The sequence below is a fragment of the Molossus molossus genome, unplaced genomic scaffold (assembly GCF_014108415.1).
Source record: "Molossus molossus isolate mMolMol1 unplaced genomic scaffold, mMolMol1.p scaffold_m16_p_17, whole genome shotgun sequence".
Lineage (NCBI taxonomy): Eukaryota > Metazoa > Chordata > Mammalia > Chiroptera > Molossidae > Molossus > Molossus molossus.
Window position 1 is genome coordinate 7,693,221 of NW_023425352.1, and position 27,403 is coordinate 7,720,623.

The following is a 27,403-nucleotide window of genomic DNA, read 5'->3' on the forward strand; positions in this document are numbered from 1 at the left end:
CGGACTTCCCCTGGGAAAGGGGGCCTGGAGATGGTGCTCCTGAGCCCAGGCCGGCAGGTCAGGGACAGCCAGAGGGCCAGAGGGCCAGAGGGACCGGGCTGGACTGGAGGAACCTGTGCCCACTCTGAGCAGACGGGCCAGCCACAAGCAGAAGGCTGGGGGCTGCATGGCCGCGAGTGCACACCTCCAGCGGGTCCCCCCCCCCAGACATGCCTGGGCCATGCCCCTCAAGGCACAGCAGCCCAGGGTTCCGATCCAAACCCTGAGACTAGGCTGCCCAGAACCTTCCAGAAGAAGGAAGTGTTGGGCCGGCCTCCTGGCCTCAGCCTCTTTCTCATAAAAATGGTTCTAGTTCTATACCCCAGGCACGGAACGCTCCCAGAAGGGGTGACTTCCTCCCCGTACCCCCCGAGCAGGATGGTCATGGTCACAGGGAAGACAAGCCGGGAAGGTCAGGTTGGGCCTGGGCAGCCCCCGTCTGTCCTGCTGGTCCCTCCGAGTTCCCGGGGCTTCCTCTGGCTGAGTTGTTTGGTCAGTGGAGCCTCTGTGCTGATTCCTGGGGCTCCACCGAGGCTGACGTCCACTGCACTGTGTCCCCTCCCCCGCTGAGAGACTGGGTGACATGGAGCCAGACACCCTCATCCCTGCCACCTACAAGGGAACACAGCCTCCCTGTCCCCTGGGATCTCAGAAAGGCATATAGATTCACTTGTTTATACAAAATCCAGACCTCCCTCCCCCTTCCTGCCTCTGATATCACCAGGTCTCCGAATAGAGCTTTGGGGTCTGTCCCACCCAGGGACGGCCTGCGTGGTTGCCCGCCTCTGGACCCTAGCTCCCCTGGGGTGGCTGGGCCCAAGTCCCCAGCGTGGGCACACCCAGCTGTGCTGACAGCAGTTCCTGCAGCCCAGCAAGGGGCGGTGAGACCTCCGTGCTGTGCGCCTCCGCTGACTCGGCCACCTCCAGGACAGGTGGCCGTGGCCCTTGTCCTCCCACTGCCCAGCAGGCCCCCCAGCCACAGCCTCTGGTCCTGGGTGGAGGCGGGCACCCACCCCAGGGAGGCGGGACTGGGCGGCCCAGGCTCTGCCCAGCAGGAGCCGCCTGACTCCTGGACAAACGCGCCCTGTGAACAGCACGGCCACTCGGCAGGCACAGACACGGGAAACACTGTGGACAGGTCTGCTGTGATCCTTAGAGGGGGGAATACACAGAAACACTGCGGAAAGTGCCGGAACAGTCTGTATTTAGGAAACATCCTCGCCTTTCCACCCACAACCCTCCCCCTGGATGTACAAGAACCATGGGCCCTGGGCTACCCCCAAGCTCCGGGTAGCAAGCTCACAGATGTCGGGCAGCTGGTGGCAGGTCCGGCAGGCCAGGCCTATGTACAGCCGAGAGGTGGTGAGAGATGAGAGTGTCTGGCCTCTGACCTGCCAGCAGATGGGTCTGGAGGCCACCAGGGTCACCATCACATGTAATCAGTGTCCGGGCGGCACCACACTCCTTGCCCACCACTTGGCCACACGAACAGCCTCCCGTCGCCATGTCCGCCTGAGAGCCCAACGGCAGCTCGGGGTCAGGCTGCGCCGGTGGAAGGGGCCAGAAGCAGAGCCGCCGGCCTGTGCTGTGCGTGGACGAGGGGCTGCTCAGTGGGAACGTCGACACTGGGCCTCCCCTGCCGGGTGCCCTGTCCCTCCGGCGACCCGAGTCCCCAGTGCAGCCTGAATTACCTTCCCAGGGCCAGCAGGTTCCTAGCTGCTCCCTGCCGAGGGGCAGATGGAGCCACACGCGGGCAGGGCCGCGCTCGCCTCCTCGCCGTCCACCAAGGCCTCGCCGTCCGCATCCCCGGCCTCGGGAGTGGACAGGGCCTCCCTCGTGGGGTCCTGGCTCCTCTTCAGCCTGGTGGGGAAGCACAGGGAGGGGCTGAGTCCAGCTTCACCTGCAGCCCAGGGACAGCATGTCTGAGCACCCCAGAACGTGTGCCTGGCACAGGGGCCCCGAACATGCCCCGGGTGCCAGCATCTCCTGGACAGGCTGGCCCAGCAGGGAGCCGACGGTGGCTGTGGGGCAGGTCACAGGCCAGGCAGGTTAGGGACTCGGCCCAGCAGCACGGCTGACTGTGGGCCTTGGGGCCGGGAGCAGCAGGGCTGGTGAGTCTCTGTTCATTTCCCGCCGGAAGCTGAAAGGAGGCCTCACTTAAGGCAAGTTCTGGGGACAGCAGTTTTGGAACAGGGCTTTTCAGAAAGCTTGGCCAAGTCCCATTCTTACCCAGGCTGCTCACCTCTAGGAAGGTGGTCAGTGTCCTAAACCAATACTCACATGTCATTCTGGTCACTGAAGCAGGAGAGAGCACTGGCCAATCCTGTTCACTTTCCTGGCCAGAGCTCAGAGCCACCTCCTCCAGGAAGCCCTCCATGCCTCACCCTGCTACTCCTCCCCTTGGGCTCCACAGCACTGGGCTTTCTCTCCACTGTGGAGGTGTTGCAGCCATTTGTGGCCTGTTGTATCTCCCTGCCAGCCAGCCATGCTCTTTCTGTTCCACATACCTGGCACTCAGCATTTGCTGAACAAGTGAATGACTGATGGAGGGAATTGATGTGTGGGAACCACCAGCCCTCATCTGGAAAGCCCACTGAGTGTCTGGCCATAGGCCCCAGTTTAGGACTAAAAGTGGTGGAGGAGCCCCTCCCACCCTCTCCCTGCAGGGCCAATGCTCGGACCCCCAGGAGGACAGGGCCAGGCTCCCCAGGCCCACTGATGTCATGTGGCTGCTGGGCTCAGGACTTGTGTGGCCATGAAAACTCTGGTCCACTTCCCCAAACTCTTCTCTGCGCCCATCACCCCCACGGACACACACTCACTTTTCTCTGTTAAAAATCACAAAGTCTTGCTGGATCGCATCAAGGCAGTCCTGAAGGTAGTCATTCTCCTGTTAGTCAGAATGAGTAGAGAATGTCAGCAGGTTGCCTTACATCCCCTTAGGTGGGATCCCTTCCACCCTGGTCTGCTTGTCCTCCCGTGGCCTGCACCTGTGTCTTTCTCCAAAGCCTGAACTACACCCCCAGGAGGCCAAGCGCCTGGGAGTTTGCACCTCCCAGGTGACTCAGCCAGTAACCGAAGGATTTTCTGTAAGAAGCCCAGCTGCCTGCCTCAGGGTGGATGCAGACACGGAAGGCAAGGTCTATGTGACCAAACTTGACCTGGCTCCCTCCCCTCCCCCACATCCCCCTGGGTCCTCCGGGGCATTTATCGCTCAGGCACAAATTCCACGTCAGGGTCTGCTTTGAGAACCTGCCCTAAGAAGGTCAGAGGCTGCTCTGAGAAGCACTCAGGACAGGGCTTGAGTTGGGTCCCACACTAGCCAGACAAATGAAGCCATGTCGAATGTGAGCTGGGAGGGTGCAAGCGGACGGTTGTGCTGACCACTCCTGCAGCTCTGGTGCTGGGGACAGATGGGGAAGGCGTAGTCACACGGACCGTGGGTCTGCCTGGTCACTGTCGGGCACCGGGGATGCATGAGCAAGCGACGGGCTCAGCCACAGGGAGCAGCAGGATTTCAGTGGGGGCTGGGCTACCAGGCTTGGGAAGTTCCTGCACCAGAGCCAAGGCCCTGATGTGGGAGGCCCTGGGCTCAGAGAACCAGGAGGGGCCGGCTCCACGGATGAACGTGGGCAGCCTGACACGCCTGCAGAGAGGGCTCCTCCCCTGCTGGAGAAGAGCAGCCCCCACCCCCGTCCTGCAGACCTGCAGGGCTGCAACCACACAGAGGCCTTGAAAGGCAGTATTCGCCTCAGGATATGCTCTGCCTCCCTCGGGGCTGCAGAACAACCAGTCGCTGGCAGTGTGGCAGAGTGGGGAGGCGCTGCACCTGCTGTGCTGAGGCACTGGGCGTGGTTGGAGGCTGTGGACAGGGGTGGGGTGCGAGCCACGTGCTGGAGAAGGAGAGTCTTGCCGTGAGGGCATCCCCCCAAGACTTGGAGTCTAGTGCCCGAGCAAGAGCCCCTGGAGTGGGTTCTCATTCTATTCCAAGAAAGAAATGAGGGGCTCAGAGAGGAAATGAGGGGCTCAGAGAGGAAGTGAGGGGCTCAGAGAGGAAGTGAGGGGCTCAGAGGGGAAGTGAGGGGCTCAGAGGGGAAGTGAGGGGCTCAGAGGGGAAATGAGGGGCTCAGAGGGGAAGTGAGCGGCTCAGAAGGGAAGCCAGAGGCTCAGGGAGGAAGTGAGGGGCTCCCAGGAGCTGCAGGACTCAGGAACAGGAGATGGGACTGGGCTGGGAAAGGCGGAGGAAGGTCTCGGGACTTTGGGACGTTCGAGGTGCATCCTCCCAGGGGGTGTCGGGGTGCTGTGAAGTGTGAAGAGGGCCACCCGTGAGCCCTGCACTCACGGACTGGGAGCTGTCCCTGCTGCTGTCCCGGGACCTGTTCTTGGCCAGCCGCTTCTTCTTCTTGTGCAGGGGCCTGGACTCCAGGATCATCTCCTCCAGCTCGAACGTGGGGTCACAGTGCAGGCGGCCTTTCTGCGGAGGGGAAGGGTGCTGAGCTCACCCACGGGGGCCTCCCAGCCACCCTGGAACCTCTGCCCAGGCCATCCTGCAGGCTTACATTGGGCACAAAACCCGGCTGCACCTTCTTCTTGCTCAGGTCGTCCCACAGCACATTGGCCAGTGATGGGGTCGCCTTCATGTCCTGGAGGCTGGAGACACGGTGCTTGGGGTTCACAGTGAGGAGCTGGAACAAGGCCCACGTCAGACAGTGCCCGGACCAAGGCCCTGCAGAACTGGGCCCAGCACTTGCTGGGGGAAGAGCCTACCCAGGCCAGGGCACCGTGCAGGTCTCGCCAGAAGGCCTCAGGTTTGGAAATTCAGGAAATTCAGGGTCAGGCAAGCAACCTGGTCAGCACAGTGATTCAGCCAAGGGGACAATTTGGTCTGAGTGGTCTGGCTAAGACCCTGGAGCCCAAGGAGGCAGAAGGCACGTGGGATCTGCAGGGATGTTCTGCTGAGATTCACCAGCAGGTGGCAGCCTCGGCCTGGCTAACTGCAGGCGGCCAGAGGACAGTAACTATGCCCATCAGAGGCCCCAAGGTGTGTGTGTGTGTGTGTGTGTGTGTGTGTGTGTGAATACCAGGCTTCGCTAGGCCTGGGGCTTGGCCCAAGGATCACCTCACTCCCCACTCCAGCTTCTGGGGGCCAAGGTCCCACCTGTGAAGCATCTGGGCAGGTGTGGGCAGAATTCTGTGGGGCATTCTAGGTTAAGAGGTTCCATTAGGGACCTGGAGAGACCTCTAGCTGCCTGGCTACAGTTCCAGGGTCAAACATCTCCAGGCAGGGGCCAGGGCCTACCAAGGAGGACCCTGTAGGCCAGGACTCAGGACCAGGAGCCACGGGGCCCCACAAGTTCAGCGTGGCACCCACACCGGGTCCCAAGGCACCAGTGTCTTTATTTTATTTATTTATTTTTTTAATCCTCACCCGAGGATATTTTTTCCACTTATCTTTACACAGAGTGGGTGGGGGAATGGAGGGGGAGAGAGAAACATCGATGTGAGAGAGACACATCGATTGGTTGCCTCCTGTACAACCAGACCAGGGCCGGGGAAGAACGGTGACCGAGGTACATGCCCTTGACCAGAATCGAACCTGTGACTCTTTGGTCCATGGGCCGACGCTCTAACCGCTGAGCCAAACTGGCCAGGGCAGCACCAGCGTCTAAAGTGAGGCTCTCTGAGTGGCGGCTGTGGGGCCCACGGCCCAGCCTCTGGTGGCAGCACCACACCCATGTCCCTGCGGGCCGGGGGCCCTGGGCTGCTGCAGACACGCTCAGGCCCTGGGACGTACGGGGTTCCGGGGTCCTCTCTGCTTGCTCGTGGGGTTGGAGGAGGAGCAGGGGCAGAGGGGGCAGAGGGGCCAGAGTGCAGCGGCGGGCACCCAGGCCCACGCCACCTCCCTCCGGCATGCATGATGCGAGACCCGCACAGGGCTAACTTCTCTGTCTCAGTTTGGGCATCTGAGAGACAGGGCGATAACCCGTGTCCAGGGACCAGGTGGTGAGGATTACACAAGCTCACAGCCAGTGCTCAGACAGGCCGGGTTACTGCAGGGGAGGGACACCAGCTGCCTGTGAACCAGGGGCTCCACTCCACACACCCTTGGTGGGTGCCCCCCGGGCCTGGGGCCCTGCGCTCTGGGAGGGACTCACCTTCCGAAGCAGGGCCACCATCTCCTTCGACCAGGAAGGGACGTACTGGACACTCACAGTGCTGAACAGCTGCACCAGGGACTCCACGGCGTCGCTCGAGTGGATGTCGTAGGGCCTCTGGGCAGAGGAGGCAGTGCTGGGACCCAGAGCGCCCAGCAGTGCCCACCCCGGGCAGCGCAGCCTCCCCCAGGAACGGCCAGAAGCAGGTGCCTGGGCCGAGCTGAGCCTCCACCAGAAGAGGTCGCTGGTCAGGCCAGGAAGGGAGCACATCTACCCCAGGTCCTGGCTGGTGGAAGGGTCCCCAACGGCCAGGAGGGGCTGCCTTCCTCAGGGGTGGGGTCCCTCAGAGGCCCCCACGGGGGATGGGGAAGGGTAGTTCCAGGCCCAAGGCCCAGAGGCCAATCACAGGCCCCACTGCTGCCCTAGAAACCCCAGCGACTCCCCTCCTGCACTCGCCCGGGCATTGTGCACCCACCCGGAACGGGGGTGGCCAAAAGCATGTCCTCTCCCACAGAGAGCGCAGATGTCCCTGAGCACCTGAGGGCAGCCTCCTCCCACCCGAAGGCACCAGGGCCGCCCCTGGGGGGCGCAGCCAGCTCAGGGTCTGGCTGAGCCTGCAGGCCCAGGAGATCCGTACCCATCCACGCAGCAGCTCATAGGCCATCACCCCCACCGACCACCAGTCCACCTCGAAGGAGTAGCCGGTCCCACCGCTGACGAAAGACTGGAAGATCTCCGGAGCTTTCCAGAAAGGGAAGGAGAGGCTGAGCACCCCTGACCCACGAGCTGCAGGGCTGGTGCCTCGAGCTGGGGCCTGAGACCAGGCTGCCACCAGAGCTGACCCGGAGGCCGCCCTCGGCCGTCACCTTCCCCACAGACCACCTGTTTCAGGTGTAGGTCCCACGGCCCGCTGTGCAGGCCAGGCCCTCCCACTGTCGGACCACAACCCTGGAGGGTGCCCCGCCCGGGTTTCTGCACGGATCGGGCCCCGGATCAGGCACCTGTTCCTCACAGGGACGGCTGTGTGCCTGCAGGGAAGTGCCGCCCCGCGGGCTGGCAGGGGTGCGGGACACACTCACCCATGTACGGTTTGGTCCCGGCTAGCGCAGTCGCCCTCTCCCCGTCCCTTATGATGGTGGCGATGTTGAAGTCGGTCAAGTGCGCGTGTCCTGCAAGGAGAGGACGAACGGCTGTCCAGAGGCCCAGAGATGTGGCCCGAGGGCAGAGGCGCTGGTCCCCTCGCTGGCCGGAGCCCTGCTCACCTTGCTCGTCCAGCAGAATGTTGTCGGGCTTGACGTCTCTGCGGAAAGAGCAGAAACCAGAGAGAGCGCCTACTGCTCCTGCCCTGTGACCCCTGGAGGGCTCGGGGCTCCCCGGAGGGACCCCCAGCCAACAGAGGCCCAAGAGGCCCGAGATGGGCCCTGGCAAGACTCAAAGGCCCAAGGTTCCCTCCGCATCTGCGGACATGAGGGCAGAGCTGGGCAGACCAGCCATCCTGTAGCCGCTAGGCTGCCTCCAGCCCCGCCTTCTGTACCAGACAGACAGCAGAGAAAAGCCCAGCACTGGACACAGGGAGCCAGAGCCCCAGAGAACAAAGCAGAACCCCTGAGGCAGGACCCCCAGGCACACCGGGTCCCAGAGCCCCGACTGCACAGAACTGTGGACAGGGCCCAAGGCAGGCCCAACTTCCAGGTGCTTACTCAACGTTTGTTGTCTGACGTGTGACCAGATAACAGGGTCCCTGGGGCAGACATACTGAAATCACAGCTACTTGACTATAATAAACCACAGAGTGGTTTTATTTTCATTTGCGTCCTGTAAGTGGCAGCTTCATCTCCCTAATTTCATCTGCTTTGGGCTCATGTGAACACTAGTTTGAATTCCTCAGGCATACGGCGGGCAGGGATCCTGCAGTTAAACAGACCAGGTGAAGGCCGCCCCGATGCAGCCCGGTTCAGGGTTCCCGAGATCCACGGGCCCCGTGTGCCCCGCCCCAGCTGGGGCTCCTGGGGAGGGATCCCCCCAGGTGGACATCAGCTATGAGCTGCGGGGCAGGGTCTGCGGAGGGTGGCACCCTGCTGGTGCAGTGTCCCGGCAGCCAGTCCTGGGCGGGTGTGCACACACCTGTGGATGATGTGCTGACTCCGCAGGTAGTCGAGGGCCAGCGCCAGCTCGCAGACGTAGAGCCGCACGGTGTCCTCGGAGAACTGGACGTTCTGCTGCAGGTGGTGGCGCAGGTCCCCGCCCAGCAGCAGGTCCACCACCATGAACATGTCCTCCTCGTCCTGGAAGGAGTACCTGTGGGCCCGGGGGAGCACCTGGCACATGCATGGCTGGGTCACCCCCACCCCCGGGCTCCACAGGAGCCGGGTCCTGCCTCTCCAGCTCTGTGAGCACCCGGGGCCCGGGGCCCTTGGGATCTGTGCCCCATCTGTGAGCGCGTTAGGGAGCACAGACCCCCCCCGAGGAAGCTGTTGGGGAATTCAGGGGCACTCCCAGGGAGGAAGAAGGTGACCCACTGTGGCCAGTAGGTCCCCACCATTTTGTGGGGGAAACTCAGTCAGGCCCCCAAACTCCCCCCACTGACTTATTGCCAGAAACTCCATGGGTCACAGGCCTATTCTGTGGGAAAGCCCAGGCTCCCTGTAGGTGGGGGAGACTCTCAGAACAGCCGGGGACTGAGTGGACGGGGAGCGGGAGGAGGCTGGGGTGCCAGGTGTCCTAGGTCAGGAGAGCGGCAGCCTGGCGCCAGGGCGGGAGGGGGCAGGGTCAGCAGTCTGCTCGAGGCTGGGGTGGGCTCACCAGAGATTCACCAGGAAGACGTGCTCGATCTCCTGCAGGATCTCCAGCTCCCGGAACACATTCCGGACCTCGTCCCTCTCGATGCACTGGTGCTTACTCATGTACTTCATGGCGTACATCTTCTCCGTGTCCCGCTTCTGCACGATGCACACCTGGAGGGCACAGGTGCGTCGGCATGGCCGCCCGACCCCGCCCGCTGTGCACGCCAGGCTCTCCCATTGTCGGACCCACGACCCACTGCCGCTGTGCTGCAGGCTCGACTCTGACGTGACCGGATAGAAGTCTCTGGAGGGACGCGTCTTTTGTGCCCAGGTGCCTCCCGAGAACAGGCAGGACCCCGCCCAGAGCATGGCAGGTGAGGGCCCACAGGCCTGCGCTGTGCCCCTGCCCTGAACCAGCCATGACCTCAACCCTGGGGCCCCTTCCCAGAGCTCAGAGCAGCAACTGGCTTGGAGGGTTGTTGGGGAATGAACGAGAGGCCCCCTAGCCAGAGCCCTGCACCCAGGAAGCCCCTGTGCAAGACAGCTGCTGTTCTCGAATCCCACCCCCCTGAAGGACAGGGTCGCGCCCAGCTCTTGGGTCTCCTCGAGCGAGGCTGGCACTGCTCACACGATTGGTCAGCAGAGCGGATCAGGGTGAGGAGAGGACTATGAGAAACTCGGGCTTGGCTCCCTCGTGGCCAAGGAAATTCAATCAGATCAGGGACAAGGGTCCCCACTGGGAACCAGGATTAATGCATGAAGTCGTGGGCCGCACAGACAGTGCCGTGTCTCCCATGCAAGTTGTGGAGAGACCTCGCAAGGTCAGGTGACCCAGAACCACGTGTTAGGGTCCCCACAGCCTCCGTTCTCCATGTCTTCAAGGAGCAGGAGCCAGGGGAAGTGGAAGATTCTGGAACTCCAGGTCCCAAGTGACTCGCCCAAAGGCAGATGGCCTGGAACAGACCAGACACCTCAATGGGCGGCATCAGTGTCTCCAGCCAAACCTGCTGGATCCAACCTGTCGGTGAAACCCAACTCCCCTCGCCTAGGAGAGCATCTTGGGAAATGAAGGTGCTTCCTTCCAAAGATGTTCATCGGTGTTATTTACAAGACTGTCCAACAGCCTGAACATCCAACAACCTTATGGACACGAGCAAGTAAGCTCCATGACGTATCCCACGGCCACGAAGACTTTTAAGGATGTGTGACAGTTTCCATAATGCCAAGCAGAGATGCCACATCGCGCTATTTAATGTAAACAATACACAGATGACAAGCCGGAATCGGCATGGGGGGCAGAAGAGAACGGCTATGTTTGGGGGACGGGGCACCGGGGCTTTGACTTCTGTGACGTCATCACGAGCACACTCTCACCAACTTTGGAACCACGTCTTCTGTTCAACTGTCTTTGCACAGTCGACAAAAGTACAGGTCCATCAGCTACCTCCCGACACCCGACCCCGGAGATGCTAGCACATTCTCTCCGTCCAGGTGAGAGCATTTCAGTGGATTCATGCAAAGGGGATGATTTTCTCCGGTTTTTAATGACCCGGGGCCTCGGGGCCTCAGGCAGCTCATTTGTGAAACGATGAAATGAGGTCATCAGCAGCATTCAAGTTCCCTGCATTCCCTCTCAAAGGCCCTCAGAGCTCAGAGACAGGCTCCAGACAGCTGTATGGTTTTGGGGGAAGGGGGGGGAGGGGGCTGGCGGGGGGTGCTCATCTGCCAAGCCCTCCTCCTATGTGACTGAAAAGAAACTGTCCCCTCAAAAATGATTCATTTACAACAGACCCATCCAGGCAAAGTCCAGGAGCTCATTCTAACCTTTGCCGAGAGCTTGTTAAACTCTCTGCCTTATAATTACCCCCAGTCTCTCGATATTTCAAGGCAGCAGCCAGGAAGGTGTGCTCAAGAGAAAACAGCAGCCCTGGCCAGTGTGGATCAGTGGTTGGAGCACCAGCTCACGGACCGTAAGGGTCACGGGTTCGATTCCCGGTTAAGGGCACATACCTGGGTTGCAGGTTCGATCCCCAGCCCCAGGCAGGGTCATGCAGGAGGCAACCAATCGATATGTTTCTCTCACATGGATGTCTCTCTCTCTCCCTCCCTTCCCTATCTAAAAATCAATGGGAAAATATCCTCAGGTGAGGATTAACAAAACGAGAGAGAGAGAGAGAGAGAGAGAGAGAGAGAGAAAGGGGAGTAATGGGCTCCGAGCCCAGCGGGACAGGAGGGTGGAGCGATGTGCCTGCTCCAGAACCAGGACGTAGTTTCATGGCAGTGACATCAGCACTGAGAGCAAGTGGGTGTCAAGGTCTCGGCCCCGCAGAGCCCGGCAGCTGGACCCTCTGCACTCGGAGCTCCGGGCTGAACTCCTCGAGCCCCAGCATCCTGGGCGGAGACCTCAGTGCCTGTGAGCTCGGGGCAGCCCCTCTCCCCAGCAGCCCTGGCAGGCTGGGTGGGAAGCATCCTCACAGCCTCCCCAGCAGCCCCGGGCGCTGGCCCCTCAGGAGCAGGCCGCCGAGTGACGTCGTCCACCACCACGGCCCTGCTCTGGCCTCCGGGCGCTGCCTCACCTTGCCGAAGCTGCCCTTCCCGATGGCCCTCAGGATCTGGAAGTGGTCGAAGTTCACTGCGGGAAAAACAGAGGGAGTCGGCTAAGGTGGCAGGAAGGCCTGTGCTGCCGCGAGCCCCTGCTGGAGCTGCCCCCAGCCCCGCCCCCACCATTGCAGGGCGCCCCCTGCAGAACCCACGTCACCCCCAGTGAGTCCATCGTGGCTCTGGCTGGAGGCCAACCTCAGGTTCCTGTGCAAAGCAGGGTGTGGGGGGCTGGGCTAAGGCAAACAAGTGGGTCCTGGGGACCGTGCAGCCCCCTCTTCCTGGGCCCTGTGGGGCCAGCAGGGCAGCCCCACCTACAGACAGAACTGCATGGGCGAGTCCCTCAGCTTCCCCAGGGCCCAGCGGCCCCCATGAAGGCTGTGCCCAACCAACAAAGACCTTCCAGGAGGCCCAGAGCCTTGGAGACAGGACACACAACCCCCCTGCTGAGTCTCCTGGGAGGGGTCGGTAGCCCTGAGGGGTCATGGGTGCACTCGAGGGGAGCTGGCCCAGGCCAGGACTGGTCCCTGGGACACTGCCTCTCCGAGGTGGCCCACAAGGCCTGCGAGGAACCGCAGCTCTTACTTCTGCTGACTTTCTGGACGGAGTCGGACAGCGCCCCCCCCCCCAATCCCAGAGAAAGGGGTCCTTGGAAATGACTGCTTTTCTCATGGTCACAAGACGGCTGAGAGCAGACGTCCCGCGGAGGGGACAGGGACAGCTTGCAGGGCTCCCAGCTCTGTTCAGAACCTGATGCCTTCTCCTCACCTAGGAGACGGGGCTCCCCAGCCTGCACACACATCTGTCCCCTCTGTGCCTCTCAACCCCGGCAGGGAGTCTGGCTGTGCCCTCGTCTCTACCCCCAGGTCTCCTCCCCCCACGTCTGTGCCCCGTCACACTCTCAGGTTCTGAGCAGCCCCCGTGGATGCAAAACCCAGGGTCCAGCTCCACGTGGGGTCGAGCCCCAAGCCCCACAAGCAAACCCTTTGCTCTCATCCCCAGTGTCCTGGGGGCCTCTGTCCTCTTGCCCTCTAACCCTCCACGTCTCCGGGCAGGCCTACAGCCCGCCTGGGCCCCACTGCCCTCACGTGGCACCAGGAGCCTCCTGAACCCTGAGGTCCTCGGGCACCCAAACCTGTCATGAAGGCGCTGCTTCTCCTGGGCCGTTTAGGGTTGATCATGGCTGTTGGACTGAGGGCTCTGGACACTGTTCAGGCAGAAAGCTAGGCCCCAGTGAGCGAGCCAAGGCTGAAGGTCACAGACCCTGGGAGAGATTCCTGGGGCGGACACTGGAGTGTGGGCGCAGACCTGAGCCGGGGAGAGATTCCTGGGGCGGACACTGGAGTGTGGGCGCAGACCTGGGCCTGCACACGGCTCCAGCACCCGCTTCTAGGAGGACAACAAAGCAGGGAGAAGCGTTGCTACTCTACAAGGTCTCGGGGAGTCGCCTGTGAAGTTGACATTTGGGCAAAGAAGTGAGGGTGTGAGACGGGGTTCCTGAGCGACGGCTGACACGACCCGGCTGCCGCGTTCTTAAGCGTGCCTTCCGCTGCTGAGTAACGCCGGAGGTGCGCGCTCCCCTGCATCAGACACCCCCGAAATTACAGGGTAGGTGGAAGGAAACAGTAATTCAACCCAACAGTCCCCCCGACATTCCTGCATCTCTGCCAGGAGCCAAGAGCGGCAGGAAGCCTGTCTGTGTCTCGCCGGCTGGGAAATGGAACAGCCGAGCTCAGCCTCCACGGACCCTCCTGCTGCACGGTCCCGTGGCCGCCTGCACAGTCTCCTCCCGGGGCAGATAAATATGGGAAAGCAGCAGTTTGCGAATATTTAGTGTTCAAGGAAGGCTCTTCTTTTGCAGAGTTGGAAGCACAGCATTGCTCTGAAACTAGGTCATCTTGATGCTGCCGACTGCCGACGACTTTTAATTCCGTCTCCCCAGGGCGGACACACACACGCTGTCCTCACTGGCCGGCCTCGCAGAGCCCAGGTCACGTCCTTCCGAGGGCTGCCGCTTGGTTCTGGGTCACCGAGCTGAGCCCCACAGTCCCGCAGTCACCGCCTCACGACCTGTCTCAGTGCTCAGCCCAAAGCCCAGATGGAGCCCCCGAGGGGACCTCTAATGGTGTTCTGGAGTTGGTCACGCAATCTCAAGAGCCAGCCCCCAGGAAAAACTATTTCCAGACTGAGGTCAAGGTTCCCGCAGCCTCGGTCAAGGGAGCCTAATGCCGACAGCTCCTGGTTTCCCGTTGTCCGTGCCGCGTGCGGTCCTATTGTGACTCGGGAGCTCTGGCCCTGTCACACTCGACTCCCCATGGGCTGCGTCACGGGTCCTGCAATCTCAAAATGATGGCTTCAGGCTCGGGTAGAGGTGGGTTGGAGGACGAGGAGAGCTGTCCCCTGGACTAAAGGGTGGTGCAGGAACTCAACGCTGCTGTTGCAGTTACCACAAAACCCAGGGAAAATGTCGGAGATGTTTGAGCACTTTTCCCCAAAACATAGAACAATGGTTTTCCCTTCCTTTGTGCCCACCTCGAGCCCTGCACCCCACTGAAGGGCAGTGTCCAGCGCTCGAGAGAGCTCGGAGTCCCAGGGAGGTTCAGCCCGAGAGTGTGGTCCTGTCATTAGCCAGGCTTTTCTCGAAACAGACCAGAAGTGGCCCCGGATGAGGACAGAAAGAGAGAAGAGGGGCCTGGGAGAGTCAAAATAGACCTGCTGCGGAGTCCTGAGTCACCCCTACTGTTACCAGCGACACAATGAGGGCCTCCCCCGCAGATCTGGGGGGCACCCTGCTCCTGACCCCCTCTCCAGGGCCTGGAAAGTGGGTGCCCCGGAGAGTCTGCAGGAGCCCTGTGGAAGGTGAGCTGCCTGTGCCACAGGGCAAGCCTGGGGCATGGTTGGACCGGAACCTGCCCCACCCTCCCCTCCCAGCCTGCCTCCCCTGGTCACCTAGGAGAGACCCAGCCCCAGCGTGTTCTCAGAGAACCCTTCATTCCCAGGAGAAAGCTGTAATAATAAATCAGAGGTCACACATTGGCTGAATTTTGACATACATCCTCTGACCCAGACGACTCTGGAAGAACGTCACCCGCCGGGCTCTGACCTGCGCTCTGCAGGGCTTGTTCACGGACCCGCCCGGGCTCCTCGGAGCCAGCACAGGATGCACGGGCCAGGCCACCTGTGCAAACAGGACACCTTCACGCAGAAGGGGAGGTCACCAGATCGTCACCTCAGAGACACACTGGGGCCCTGACCTGCTCACCACGTGTCCTCCGAGGCCAAAGGTCTTCCAGGAGCCAAGACCTCTGTGAGGTCCTCATGTCCTTATCATTTTTACTTCTCAGGGCAACATGACAAGGGGTGAACGTGTCCACTTTACAGGTGAGAAAGCTGAGCTGTGAGTCCGGCAGTTTTGGCAAAGGGCTTTGGGGCCCTTGAGGCAGAAGAGAGGATGGAGTTCCCCTGAACTTCAACCCCCTCACAGGGACCTTGACCCGTGGTTTCCTTGGCCCCTGAGGATGCTTCAGACCCCCGTGCAGGAAGGTCGAATGTTGAAATGGGGAAGAGGGTATTCCTTCTGGCCACTGACCTTAGACTCCTCAGCCCCAAAAAGAACCTGGCGATGGCCGAGCATGACGTGTGCTGCCCGCTGGTCTGGGAGGACCTAGCCAGGCACCCACCACCCAGTCAGGGCGGGGGGCAGCCCCTGTGGACAGACATCTGTGCTCGAGTCCTCCCATGGCCCTGGCACCAGGGCTCAGCCTCACGAGGTAAAGGACAGCTTCTTGGAGGTCCTGGTAGACATGTGAGCTGGAAGGAGTCTGGGCAGGGGCTCTGTCTTCGGCTGGTGGCATGGCCTGGCCGGCCCCCCTGCCCTGCAGGAGCCTGCTGTTCCCACCACCTGGGACACTTCTGCACCCATGCCCGCCCTGGCCTGCTCAGCCTTCAGGCCCTTCTCCAGGGACCCTCCGCAGGCCTCAGAGGGCTCACCACCCCAGGCCGTGCCTGCTGGCGCCTCTGTGTCCCATCCGCGGGGCCCCCAGGCAGCCCTGAGCCCGCCCCACCGAGGCCCCTTCCCAGCACGGCCGGCCCCGAGGGCCAGAGCGAGGCATGCGCCCCGTCATTTCTGAGAAGTAGACCCAGCAGGATGTGTACCAGGCAAGAGACAGAGCTGGGGCCTCTGGGGCTTTGGTTCCAGAACAATCCTGGCTTCTGGTGCCCAGGAATGCACCCGGAGCCAGCCGGCGCGGGTGCCGCCTGTCCTCAGGCTGGGCTCCGTGGGGCTCCGGGAGACCATCCCCATGTCTGCTTCCAGTACGGCTTTGGCCCATAGAGCACGTTTGGTGGCAACTCCCCAGACTAGCACTGCTTATCCCGGATCCTGTCTGGTCTAAGACAGTCTGGAATTGTGTTCTGGTGTTTCGCAATGACAGCCCCAGGCGGCTCCGGAACGTGCCTATTTAGTGATTAAGGCAACAGCCAGATCGATACAGTATCTCCGGCCGGCTGAGGCCCAGCTCCTCCTGGTCCTGCGGGGTGTCACCTGGTACAGGAAGGCAGAGGGGCTGCTGTCCAAGGCCTCCCACCAGCACTTCCAGGAGGAAGGGACCTCTTAGTGCCGCTTCGCCCCCGCCCCAGCGACGGAGCCAGCCCCGGGCACACGCAGGAGCAGAGCACGAAGGACCGGCAGCTGGGTGGAGGGAGCAGCCCTGACTTGGGTTGGGGGCCAGGGAGACGGAGAAGGAGAAACAGGCCTGGGGAGCCGCTGAGCCCTGAACCCCAAGGTGGGTTTAGCTGGCCAGGGAAGAGCAGCACTGGGTGCTGGGCAGGCGCTGGTGGCTGGGAGTCTGTACCTTCACGCAGTGGACAGATGGCAGCCCCGAGTCCGCGGCAGCTCTCCCTCCACAGACCCCACTGCTGGGCCCCGCTCGCCTGGCCCCTGTGCAGGCCTCCCACGCTCCAGGCCATGCTGCAGGCTGTCCCTGGCCGGACCCAGCTGCGCTCTACCTTCTGAGCCCCTCCCTCCTAAGCACTGCCTGGAGCCCCCGCCTCCCGGGTGCTGGGTCCATGTGCGGGGCCCAGCCACGGATCCGCCGGCGCCAGGTTCACCCGGAATCCAGGAAAGGTGAGAGGGGGTGGGCTCCGGAGAATGAGCAGCTCCCTGGGGCGGCTGCAACAACCTAAATTCAGGCTCACGGGCACACCCTTCCAGGCGCCCACACATGGGTCAGACATGCTTCTGGGCTCAGGGGTGTGGAGTGGGCTCAGCCCACGGGAAGGGCTCCAGGGACCGCATTCCATGAGCATCACACCCTCTGAGCAGGGTGGAGGGGGGGAGCTCTGGAGTCAGAACCAGCAGGCTTTCCAGCCAGCCTGGGGCCTGGGCGGGGCAAGGGGTGGGGAGAGCTGTGGGTACAGGCTAGTGGAGCACCGGGAGCTGGGGCGGCGAGTGGGCGGCATGGCAGGGTGGGGCACAGGTAGCAGTGCCCAGACCTCCCCACTCCTGCTGCCCGGAGGGACCACAGTGAGGCCAGCGGCACAGAGCACATGCGGGGAGCAGGTTAATTCTGAGACTGCTCCGGCAACAGCGACCTGAGCCTCCCGGTACAGCCGGCGCTCAGCCTGGGACCAGCCTGGGCCAATACAGAACCGCTGCTCTCTGCTCACCCTGCTCCAGCGGCTGTGCCCACACAACACCACATGTTCAGGGCCTTCCAGCCCAGCCCCAGGCTTCCCTGGCCCCTCCTCCCCCAGGCTTCTCTGGTCAATAAGAATGTGCCCTGGGCTCAGACTGTGCAGAGCAAATCCACTGCACAAAGGACCACGCCCCTCCCCCCTTTAGAAGCAGGTCCTGAGTGCAGGTACTTGTCTCCTTTTTGAGTCCCTTAAACCTGAACAAATGCGAGACGTTTACACAGCACAGAATTCACTTTTATTTTGGAGCCCAATGATACACGTCAGATCAGTTATGTGTGCCTGTGTCTGTGTGTGCATGTGGGTGCAGCTCTCTGCCTGTGTGTGGGTATGCATGTGTGCATGTGTGTCTAAATGTGCACGTGGGTGCAGCTCTCTGCCTGCATGTGTACATGTGTGTGTTCATGTGCCTATGGATGCAGCTGTGTGTGTGTGTGTGTGCATGTGCGTGTCTGTGTGTGTGTGGGTGCAGCTCTCTGCCTGTGTGTGGGTATGCATGTGTGCATGTGTGTCTAAATGTGCATGTGGGTGCAGCTCTCTGCCTGTGTGTGGGTATGCATGTGTGCATGTGTGTCTAAATGTGCACGTGGGTGCAGCTCTCTGCCTGCATGTGTACATGTGTGTGTTCATGTGCCTATGGATGCAGCTCTGTGTGTGTGTGTGTGTGTGTGTGTCTGTGTGGGTGTGGGTGCAGATCTCTGTCTGTGTGTGGGTATGCATGTGTGTCTAAATGTGCATGTGGGTGCAGCTCTCTGCCTGCATGTGTACATGTGTGTGTTCATGTGCCTATGGATGCAGCTCTGTGTGTGTGTGTGTGTGTGTGTGTGTCTCTGTGTGTGTGTGGGTGCAGATCTCTGTCTGTGTGCATGTATGCACGTGTGTATGCGTGTGCATGTGTACTTGTATGAGTGCGCATGTGCATGCACAGTGGTGGGGTACGGAGGTCTGTTTGAGGGGGTCACTGACTGCCCGGCTGCAGGTCTGGCAGACGCATCCCACCTGGAGCCTTTATGCTTCACTGGGATCCCGGTGATTTCTGAGCAGTGGACAGAGATGTGGCCTTTGGACGCTGAGCCAGATCTTGTGTGTGTGTGTGTGACTCCGGCAGTCCTGCAAGCTGCTGAGGGGCAGGGAGGGTGTTTGGGAAAGATGTGTGGAGGCGAGCATGGGGCCTCACAGCCATTTATCACCCCGCTGCCCTGCTAAGAGCCACCTCCTCCCTGCATGTGCTGGCTGCCGGGCCTCTGGCTGGCTGACCACTGACTTATCCCCAAAGGCTTGACGGCCGCTCATGAGCTGACGAGAGCGCACAGTATCTCTCCCGTGTGTCAGCTCACCAACCGAGAGCTGCCAGACCCCAGGCTGTCACTGTGCCCCTCTGCCTGGGAGCACCCCCTACCTGGCGGGGCTGCCGGGACCCTCGTGCCCGGGCACTCACCATCGCCACCCTGTGTATCCACGGAAGCCTCACCAACATCAGCTGCTGGCTGCTCAGCCTTCCAAGGCTTTCAAACAAATCAATGGGACACACTGTGATCAGCGATGGCCTCGCCCAGCACAGCCTCCCATGGGGAGAGAAGCTGCTTGTCCCAAAGGTGCTCTGAGGGTCTGGCTCTGAGTGAGTCCCTGGCACATCCATGTTGGGGTGACCGAGCATGCAGCAAAGCACCCCGCAGCCCTCCCCCTCCCCCTGCACCCAGCGCAAGCTCGTGAGGGAGCGAGGAGGGAGCGAAGGAAGAGCGAAGGGCAAACCCGGCTGCCTCTGTGCTGACCCAGCTCCGGGCCAACGGGGCCCCCCTCCCAGCAGACTCCCGACGGGGCGCTGGCCCTCATTACTTAACTGCTGAGACTCTGAAACGCTGAGACCATGGAATGAGTCTGAATGTTTGCAAGACAAGGAGCACATCTAGGCTGGACTCAAGGGTCCATGAAGAGAGTGGCATCAGTCTCCAAACCTTAGGGATCATCGGGCAGGACAGGACCAGACCTCTCCCGGTGGTCAGAGGAGAGCAGAGGTGAGGGGCATGGTGGGCGAGGCCCCACAACCCCAGAGCTGCCCCCAGAACAGTCTGCCCTGCTGCAAGGAGCCTGTTCACCCCGGCTTCTCCGATGGTGCCAGCTGGGCATGGGAGGGGATGATCCCGTGGTCCCAGGGCCCGGGCAGAGGGGCCGTCCACGTCCACGGGGCGGGGCTCTGCCGGTCTGAGGAGCAGCTGACCGTCGATGCGGTCAGTGTCACCCCGGGCGGCCGCCCTGGTCACAGCCTGCATCTGGGTAAACAGCCCAGGCAGCCCAGTTCGGGAACACTCAGCACTTCAAATTCCACCTCACGGCGACCTCACAGCCACGGTTTTGTTTCAGCCCCTTTCTTTGAAAAGAGAATTACACATGTGTTCTATGGAACGTCGGTATTTACAGATTAACAAATTGCAAGGTTGGTGGCTTTGCAGGAAGCGCATGTTGACCGAGCCCTGACCAGGCCGCACCCCCAGCTGACCTTTGCCCAAGGCTTGGGAACCGATGGCTCCTGGCGACAGAGCTGGCCTGTCCCCTGCCCCTCCCTGCACAGGGCCTGCCTGTCCTCATCCCTCGGGGACTGTCTTGTCTGCCGATCAAACCTGAGACAAAGCAGACTGGCGCAGGGAGGGCCCCGAGACACCCTGGGACCTGCTTTCCCTTCTCAGGCCGCAGGCAGGGACCCGCACTCGGTTGCCACTCCCTCCCCAGGAGCGCTGGCCGGAGCTCAGTCTCGAGAGGACATGAGCTGCAGAGAGGGGGCAGCTGTACCTCAGAGGAAGGAAATCAGAGGTGACCGCCATGACAGGGACCCTAAGAAATCAGCCCATGGCCCCCAAACCCCAAGGGCCCAGTCCCTAACACAACAGGGCCCATGAACACATCACAGGTCCCACATTCCCCCCACTAATAACTACTGTCATCGAACAAACTGCCTGACAGCCAGCAGGGCAGGTCCTGCCATCCACAGACCTGCTGGGCCATGCCGGCCTCCACGGGGTGGCTACCTCCACTCACACAGTCCTTGGGGGGGGAGGATGCTGACCTCACAGGGACAAGGAGATGAACTCAGCAAGTGTGAAAGGGGCCAGGGACACAGTGGGTCCGCTGGCCTGTCCTGGCTCCGGCTCCATGGACAAATGGTAAGAACCGGATCCCCGATCAGGATCTGAGCACCATGACAGCCTACGACGGCCAAGGTTTCCCTCCCAGGTCACGGCAGCGTCTCAAAGTCCTTCCTCTATTTCCAACTCCCATTTCCTCCAACCGTGAGATTTCACGGCATTGCCACGTGATTGAGCGGCCAGAGGCCAGCACAGCTGTGTGCCCCTCCTGTCCCCAGAGATTTCAACTGGAGGGCTGGGCTCTGGGTCACCCCACTCCCTGCGGCTTCTCCTCTTGGACTCAGCCCATTAATCCAGTCCCGTCGCCACCACAGTCCCTCCAACAAACCCTTCCACGGGAGACACGCCAGCCTCCAACCACAGCCTCCCCTCCTCCCCTGGCGCCTGGCGAGGACGGACCGCTGTTCTAACTTCCGCGGGGAAAGAGCGTTCACAGGGACATCCCAGCGTCTGGAACACTAGCCCCCCCCCCCCCCGTCCCCTGGGGCTGTGGCCTCCCACTCTGGGTGGGAAGCAGGGAAGACAGGCCCACGGGCGGGGGAGGGGCCTGGACACCACCCTGCAGCTCCGCTCCCGCCGCCGCCAGTCTGGACAGTTTTTCTGATGAACAATGTTCTGGTCACTGATTTTTCCAGTTCACAGAAAACGAGGAGACAGATGTACTGATAGAAAACGGCAGGGAAAATGTTCAGGGAAGGATTTAAAAAAGGAGATTTTTAAGGAGAGTCATGAAGTGCCAAAAAGCTGAGCCTTTGAGGGTTGGCCTGTGTTGCTGCCCACGAGCCTACACACTCAGCCTCCTGGAGCTGCCCAGGGCAGGAAGGGCCCGTCACCCTGAGCTGATTTCAAGGCAGTTAGATGGGGTCCTGCGTGCTTTCTGAGAACGCCACACACACAAAGCACACAGTGTTCCTGCTACTGGGTTGGTTTCCTGGGCAACCCAGACAGGGCCCCGGTCCCCACAGTGCAGAGCAAACATCCCAGGTCTCCAGGGTAACAGCGGAGATGCCCAATCCCCCCAGCAGTTCGACAGGCTGAACTATCCTCCTGGAAAAGGGGTGGATCTCTTTGAGGCCAAAATGAATAGAATTAAGGAAAGGCATTACTTGGAGGCAGAGCATAAGACTCTGTTCTCTTTTATGTTTCTAAAAATAGGAGTCAGAAGGACTGAGCAGCCTGTAAGTCCGCATTCCCATGAGAGCTTAGGTTTGTGGTTTCCAGGATGAGCATCTTGGCCAGGATACAAAACCACGTGATGACGGAACAGGGTGGCCAGGCCGACCCGGCTCTCCCGGAAGTTGCTGGGTAGGGAGCCAGGGCCAACCCTGCGTCCAGAGGCCGGAGCACAGCAACAGTCACAGAACTTGAGTCCAGCACCATGCCATTCCTTGTGCAGGGCGGAGGCCAGGCTGGGCGCTTGCTGGGACCATGCACAGACCTCTGGACCTTCAGGAATGTTGGGGCCGGCCTCTCCTGCGACCCAAGCAGGTTTCTTCTAAGGGCATCTCAGAGCCCACAGAACCAGCCTGGCCTCCAGCCCACTGCCTCCACCAGATGACCAAAGGGGTCATGGAGAGCTCAGTGGCCTGCTGCCCTGCGAACCCTTGGTCTCTCACACATACAATGAATCCAAAAGAGTTCTAGGAAAACAAATAAAGGATGATGATGAATATATTTGTAATTTGTAATGAGAGAGGTCTTTCCAAATAGAAAACAAACCTCAGAAGCCACAAAGGAAGGAGTCTATTCAATGGGTAGATTTTATCACTTAAAAAGCACAAGACTTGCACATAGAGAAAAAAATAAATGACTTTTTTAAAAAGTCAAAATACTGCCCGGCCCGTGTGACTCAGTGGTTGAGCATCGACCCATGCACCAAGAGATTGCTGGTTCGATTCCTGGTCAGGGCACATGCCCAGGTTGTGGGCCCAATCCCCAGTAGGGGGCATGCAGGAGACAGCTAATCGATGTTCTCCCTCATCGATGTTTCTATCTCTCTCTCCCTCTCCCTTCCTCTCTCTCTAAAATCAATAAAGAAAAAAATTAAAAAGAAAAAAAATCATTCTAAAAAAATCAAAATACTACAAGCTGGGAAAAAGTATTTGTAATAAATATGACAAGTGAGGGTACATTTCCTTTAATTACAAGAAATCTATACAAATTAGTGAGAAAGCCAACCCAACAAAAGAGGCAGAGTCCCAAACAGGTGGGTCACACAAGACAGTCAATCAGAGGTGACACTGTGCTCACCTCCCTTCCAATGTGCAAATGTCAGTCAACATGACAAAGAGACACCGGTTTGACTGCAAAGTAAAAGGCTGGGTGCCAGCCAGTGCTGGAGGCGCTGGACAGGTGCGGGCCGAGCCCTCCTGCGGGCGGCCCCACAGGCGGGCGGTGGTCAGGGCACCTGCCCTTCAGGGTGCGGCTGCTGCTGGGAAGCTCCCCCATCGACACACACACGGATTCACCAAGATCAACGCTCAGCGATGCTCACGACTTATAATTAAAAATCTCCAAGTCCCAAGACAGCCCAGAGGTGCAGGACGAGGGTCTGGTCACATCACCCCGTTGCAGCCGTAAAATGGAATATTATGTAGACATGAAATACCAGGCAGATGTACGTGCCAACAGGAAACGCCCCAAAGAGGCACTGGAAAGTTCCATGAGAGTAGGAATGCCCTGTGCATGGAGGTCCCTGTCGTGCAGACGGGAGACTGCGTGGAAGCACATGTGTCCACACGGACACATGTGTGACGGGCCCTCATGTCCCACTGGCTGCTGCTCTGGACCGTTTTTGCTGGAACCCTGCACATGGGTCACTTTTCTATGCCAACAGGGACCACCTGGACATGAGGTGATGGGCTCTCTTCTGTTTTCTCCCCATTCCCCTCTATTTAAATACGATTTTTTTAAAGTCTGATAAATGAGATTTAAAAATAGCCCCGCTGTTCCTAATTTATGTTGCGGACCACCCCTCTGGGTGAAAGAAGTCCTGTTCGCCATCTGTCTTGATGGGCCTGGACCCATGTTTCTCAAGCTTAACATGAGTGGGTTTTTAAAAAAGAACGAAACATCCTCCTGTAGCCCCCGAGGGTGAGGTCCTGGACCTCAGTCTGGAAGAGTCTGGAAACACTGTCTAGGAACCTGAAATCTTACTCAGAAAATGGCTCCCGGGAGGTGACAGCTCACCCGGGAGGTGACAGCTCACACGGGAGTTTCCACTGCCAGCTGGTGAGAAGTGTCTGTCTTTCACCTGCCCCCAAAGCAGAAGCTTCTGCCCAACCCGGATCCCTGCAGAACTAGCTCCGGGAGCAGAGACACCCCGGCCCCGAGGGAGAAGCAGATGTCAGGGCTCCTCGCGGGCGAGTATTCCAGCCCCAGAAGGCAGGGCGGCCTGAGTGGGGGCTGCAGGACGGCGCCCCCTCCCAGCCCAAGAGGAATCCGTGCCTCCAGGAGAAGGCTCCCCTCCATCCTCCACCCCACGGTGCAGGGGAGATCCATGTTCTGGCCCACGCTGTCCTTCCCCACGGAGCTCAGCCGCCCACACCCGCAGGGCCGCCACGCGCGGCGGCGGGAGGCCAGCCGTGCCGCACTGCGCCCTCCAGGCTCCGCGGGAGCTGAGGCTGCACTGAAAATACCCAGCGCCCCGAGGACTGCTGCTCCCCCCGGCTTCGCAGAACCACCCACCACTGTGCTCCAGAAAAAAGCAGATTCTCACCACCACCCCACCCCCCGGCCACATGTCCCCAGGCAGAGCCACAGCGCCAGCTGGGACAGAAAAGGCGCCCATGTCACCTTCCCCAGGCGCCAGGACTGGCAGCCTGCAAACAGGGCCCGCCGTCCTCCCTCTGAGCAGCTTCCTGGCGGTTTCCTCCCGGGGCGGGGGGCAGCTACCCGGCCTGCACCTGTCCGCCAGCCCGTGCTGCTCACTGAGCTGACGGCCGCAGGCGTGGCCGGTCAAGCCCCCACGGAAGGAAGCAAAGTCGGTGACTGCTAGGAAGAGGCCACAAAGAGCAGGGGCCATCAGTTAAACGTTGTGGCCACTCTCTCTGGGCACTGAGCCAGCAGAGTGATTCCACTGTGTCCTATTTGTCACCAGAGGGAAGGGAAGGAGCGATGCTCCTGGGACAAGGCACAGATGGGTAGTGACAGCTCACTGGTCCAGTCCAGGGCAGGAGACGGGCTGTCTTCAGCCCCTGTGCCTCCTCCTGAGGCTGAGGTCTGAAGCGGCCAGCCCTGCACTGAGTTCCCTGGGCCAAGGGACCCCACACCCTCTGCTCCCCCACAAAGGGTCCCTGCCAACACAGATATCCCACCATGCCAGCTGCAGAGCCCAGGGGAGAGAGGGTGAGGCCCGGGCAGGGCAGGTGGGCACCACAGGGTGGGGCGGGGCAGGACCAGGCCCCTGGGAGAGGGGCTACATCTGGTCCTCCCAGCCAAGTGCCCCTGCTCCCAGAGACTGTGACCTGTGGAGGCAGCCCTGGAAAGGCCTTCCCTCCCCGTGCTGAGTGACCCTCGGGGACGACAAAGGGAAGCCAGAGGGGAACATCCAAGGGGCAGAGCAGACTGGATGGCGGGTGCTACCAGAAAACAGAAAATGTCACTGTGACACTCAGGCTCTGAAACCAACGCTGTGACTGAGCCGGTGCCTCAGCAACACTCCCAAGTGACCAAGTGCATTCGCCTGTGACACAGGCTCTGCTGGAGGGGACGGCAGGCGTCCTAAAGGGGCCACCTGTGCTCCATGAATGCAGAGGAGGCAGGCGAGGGGGGCAGTTTTCGAAACCAGGGCAGGGGGGCAGGAAGGAGAGGAGAGCGTTGTTCCCAGGAGCTGGGGGCGCAGGAGGGAGGGTCTAGGGACTGCTGACGAGCCAGAGGCCACAGGAGGGGCGAGGAGGGCACACGGGGCAGTGCTGGACTCAGCCACAGCGAAGAGGTGAGCTGGGGAGGCCAAGGCAGCATCTGGCTGTGCCGTCGCTGCCCCCCTCCCCTCCCAGGGCCCCAGCCGGCTCCCACTCTGCCCACACTCCGCTGAGGAGCCCACTCCAGACTGTTCCTTGTGTCCAGCAGGCCCTGCCCCACTTCCCCCTCCGCTGCCACAGCTGAAGTCCAGGGATCTCGAAGGAGAAGGGAGCTCAGAGGTGACAGGGGAACCGAGACAGAAGGACTCGACCAAACAGCACCCCCGACTTTGTGGCTGCAGAACGTGGTGTCCCTGTCGCAGATTCTCCAAATTCCGGGACTTGCTGCTGAGGCCCTGGGGGTGTGCACAGCTCAGCTCCCACTGGCCAGCTGAAGGGGGGAATCTCATGGACACGAGGTCACAGCGGCAGCACTTCCACCAAACAGGCTCGAGAACACCAGCCCACACACCTGCCACCCGGAGGGTGTGCGGGGCCGGAGGTAGCAGCTCACCGTGGAGAACATGGGAAGGGGCAGCCCCGGGGCCACAGGGCCACCCCAAGCAGACGCCTCGCTGACCCCATGGCCTTTTCCACGCAGGTAAGCAGCAGGGGGCTGCAGCACAGATGCCTGTCCCAGAGACGGGGGTGAGCCCAGGGGACAGCACAGGCCCGGGGCGCTGGGTGAACGGTGAGCAAGACATCGCCCCTCAGGACCTTGAATTCCAACATAAGGAGATTGATGACAAATGATGAATAAATGGGAAATAGAAAGAACAGCAAGATTGCAGACTCAAACACATCAGTACTTATATTCGAGTAAAGGGATTAACCACCCAATTGAAAAAGCAGACATTTTCAGCCCTGGCCAGTTTGCTCAGTGGTTAGAATGTCGGCCCCTGGACCAGAGAGTCCCGGGTTCAGTTCCTACTAAGGGCACGGACTTCGGTTGCGGTTTGTCCCTGGCCCCGGTTGGGGTCATGTCAGTGGCAACCAGTCGATGTGTCTCTCTCACATAGATGTTTCTCTCTCTCTCTTCCCCCCTCTCTCCCTCCTGTTCTATCTGAAGAAAAAAAAAAAAAAGACTTCCGGTGAGGATAAAAAAAGAAGAAAGCAGACATTTTCAGACTGGACTTTAAAAAGCAAGACTCAACTATATGCTTTTTTTTGAAATAACTACTTCCCACTTAAAGATACAGATGGGGTGAAAACAAATGTATCCCGCAAACACCAACCGAAGGAAAGGTAAGTGGCCTAATTAATACCCAGTGGACTTCGAGGCAAGGAGTATTGCCCGCGATAAGGAGGAACATTTCATCAGGATAAAAGGTGACGCTGTGGAAGAAACCTCACTGCTAAAGCACACGCAGCCAGGAACAGGCGAGGTGTGAGAGGCACGGCCAGACAGAACGAAAGGAAGACACACACGAGCCCACGGAGCCGGTCACTCCTCCCTTCGTCCTTGCAGACGAGAAACAGAGAAAACGCAAAGCACTGGTCTCAGGAATAGAAGGGAGGCATCCCTACCCACGGTAACAGGAAAAGACTTTACGCCAGCCAACTCAACAACTTCGATGAAATGGACAATTCCCTTCCGTGAAAGGTACAAATAAACAAAACTAACATGAGGATGTCGGACACCTTGAAGCCCCCACAGCTATTAAAGAAACTGAATGTGTATTAAAACCTTCCACCAAAACTCTAGGCTCCAATGCCCTCAGTCGGGAATTCTAGCAAACAGTTGATAGAGAAACAACACTAACCTCACCCAGACTTTCTCAGAAAACGGGGTGGGGGGCTCCCCCACCCTCTGTGAGGCCAGCATAAATCCGATACCATGCCCAGACCCAGAGGTTACCAGAACGGAAGACCTAGAGCGATGGCCCTAATGAGCACAGGTGTGAAGATCTCTGGTGAAGTATGAGGAAGGCTGGTACACTGTTCAAAAGTCAATCAGTACGATGTACCACCCTGGCTGAGGAGGGGAGGAAAGGCATGTGACCACCTCCATAGGTACAGAAAAAGCATTGGGCAAAATTCAACAACCATCAGTGATAAAAACAAAACAAAACAAAAAAAAAAAACTCAGCACA

The 27,403-nt window shown here is 60.2% G+C and overlaps 1 protein-coding gene across 1 annotated transcript in view; it reads right to left on the reverse strand.

The window, feature by feature from the left end:
- Positions 1-1,282: 1,282 nt before the first annotated feature.
- Positions 1,283-27,403, reverse strand: part of STK32C (serine/threonine kinase 32C) — a 45,457-nt gene continuing 19,336 nt past the window's right edge. The window contains exons 2-13 of the mRNA XM_036265409.1: positions 11,554-11,609; positions 8,997-9,148; positions 8,319-8,492; positions 7,457-7,494; positions 7,274-7,363; positions 6,832-6,935; positions 6,195-6,311; positions 4,599-4,724; positions 4,382-4,513; positions 2,862-2,929; positions 1,731-1,899; positions 1,283-1,624 (exon numbers count right to left, since the gene is read on the reverse strand). Coding sequence (XP_036121302.1) covers positions 1,752-1,899; positions 2,862-2,929; positions 4,382-4,513; positions 4,599-4,724; positions 6,195-6,311; positions 6,832-6,935; positions 7,274-7,363; positions 7,457-7,494; positions 8,319-8,492; positions 8,997-9,148; positions 11,554-11,609 — 1,205 coding nt within the window. The 3' untranslated portion in view covers positions 1,283-1,624; positions 1,731-1,751. The remainder of the gene's footprint in view (positions 1,625-1,730; positions 1,900-2,861; positions 2,930-4,381; positions 4,514-4,598; positions 4,725-6,194; positions 6,312-6,831; positions 6,936-7,273; positions 7,364-7,456; positions 7,495-8,318; positions 8,493-8,996; positions 9,149-11,553; positions 11,610-27,403) is intronic.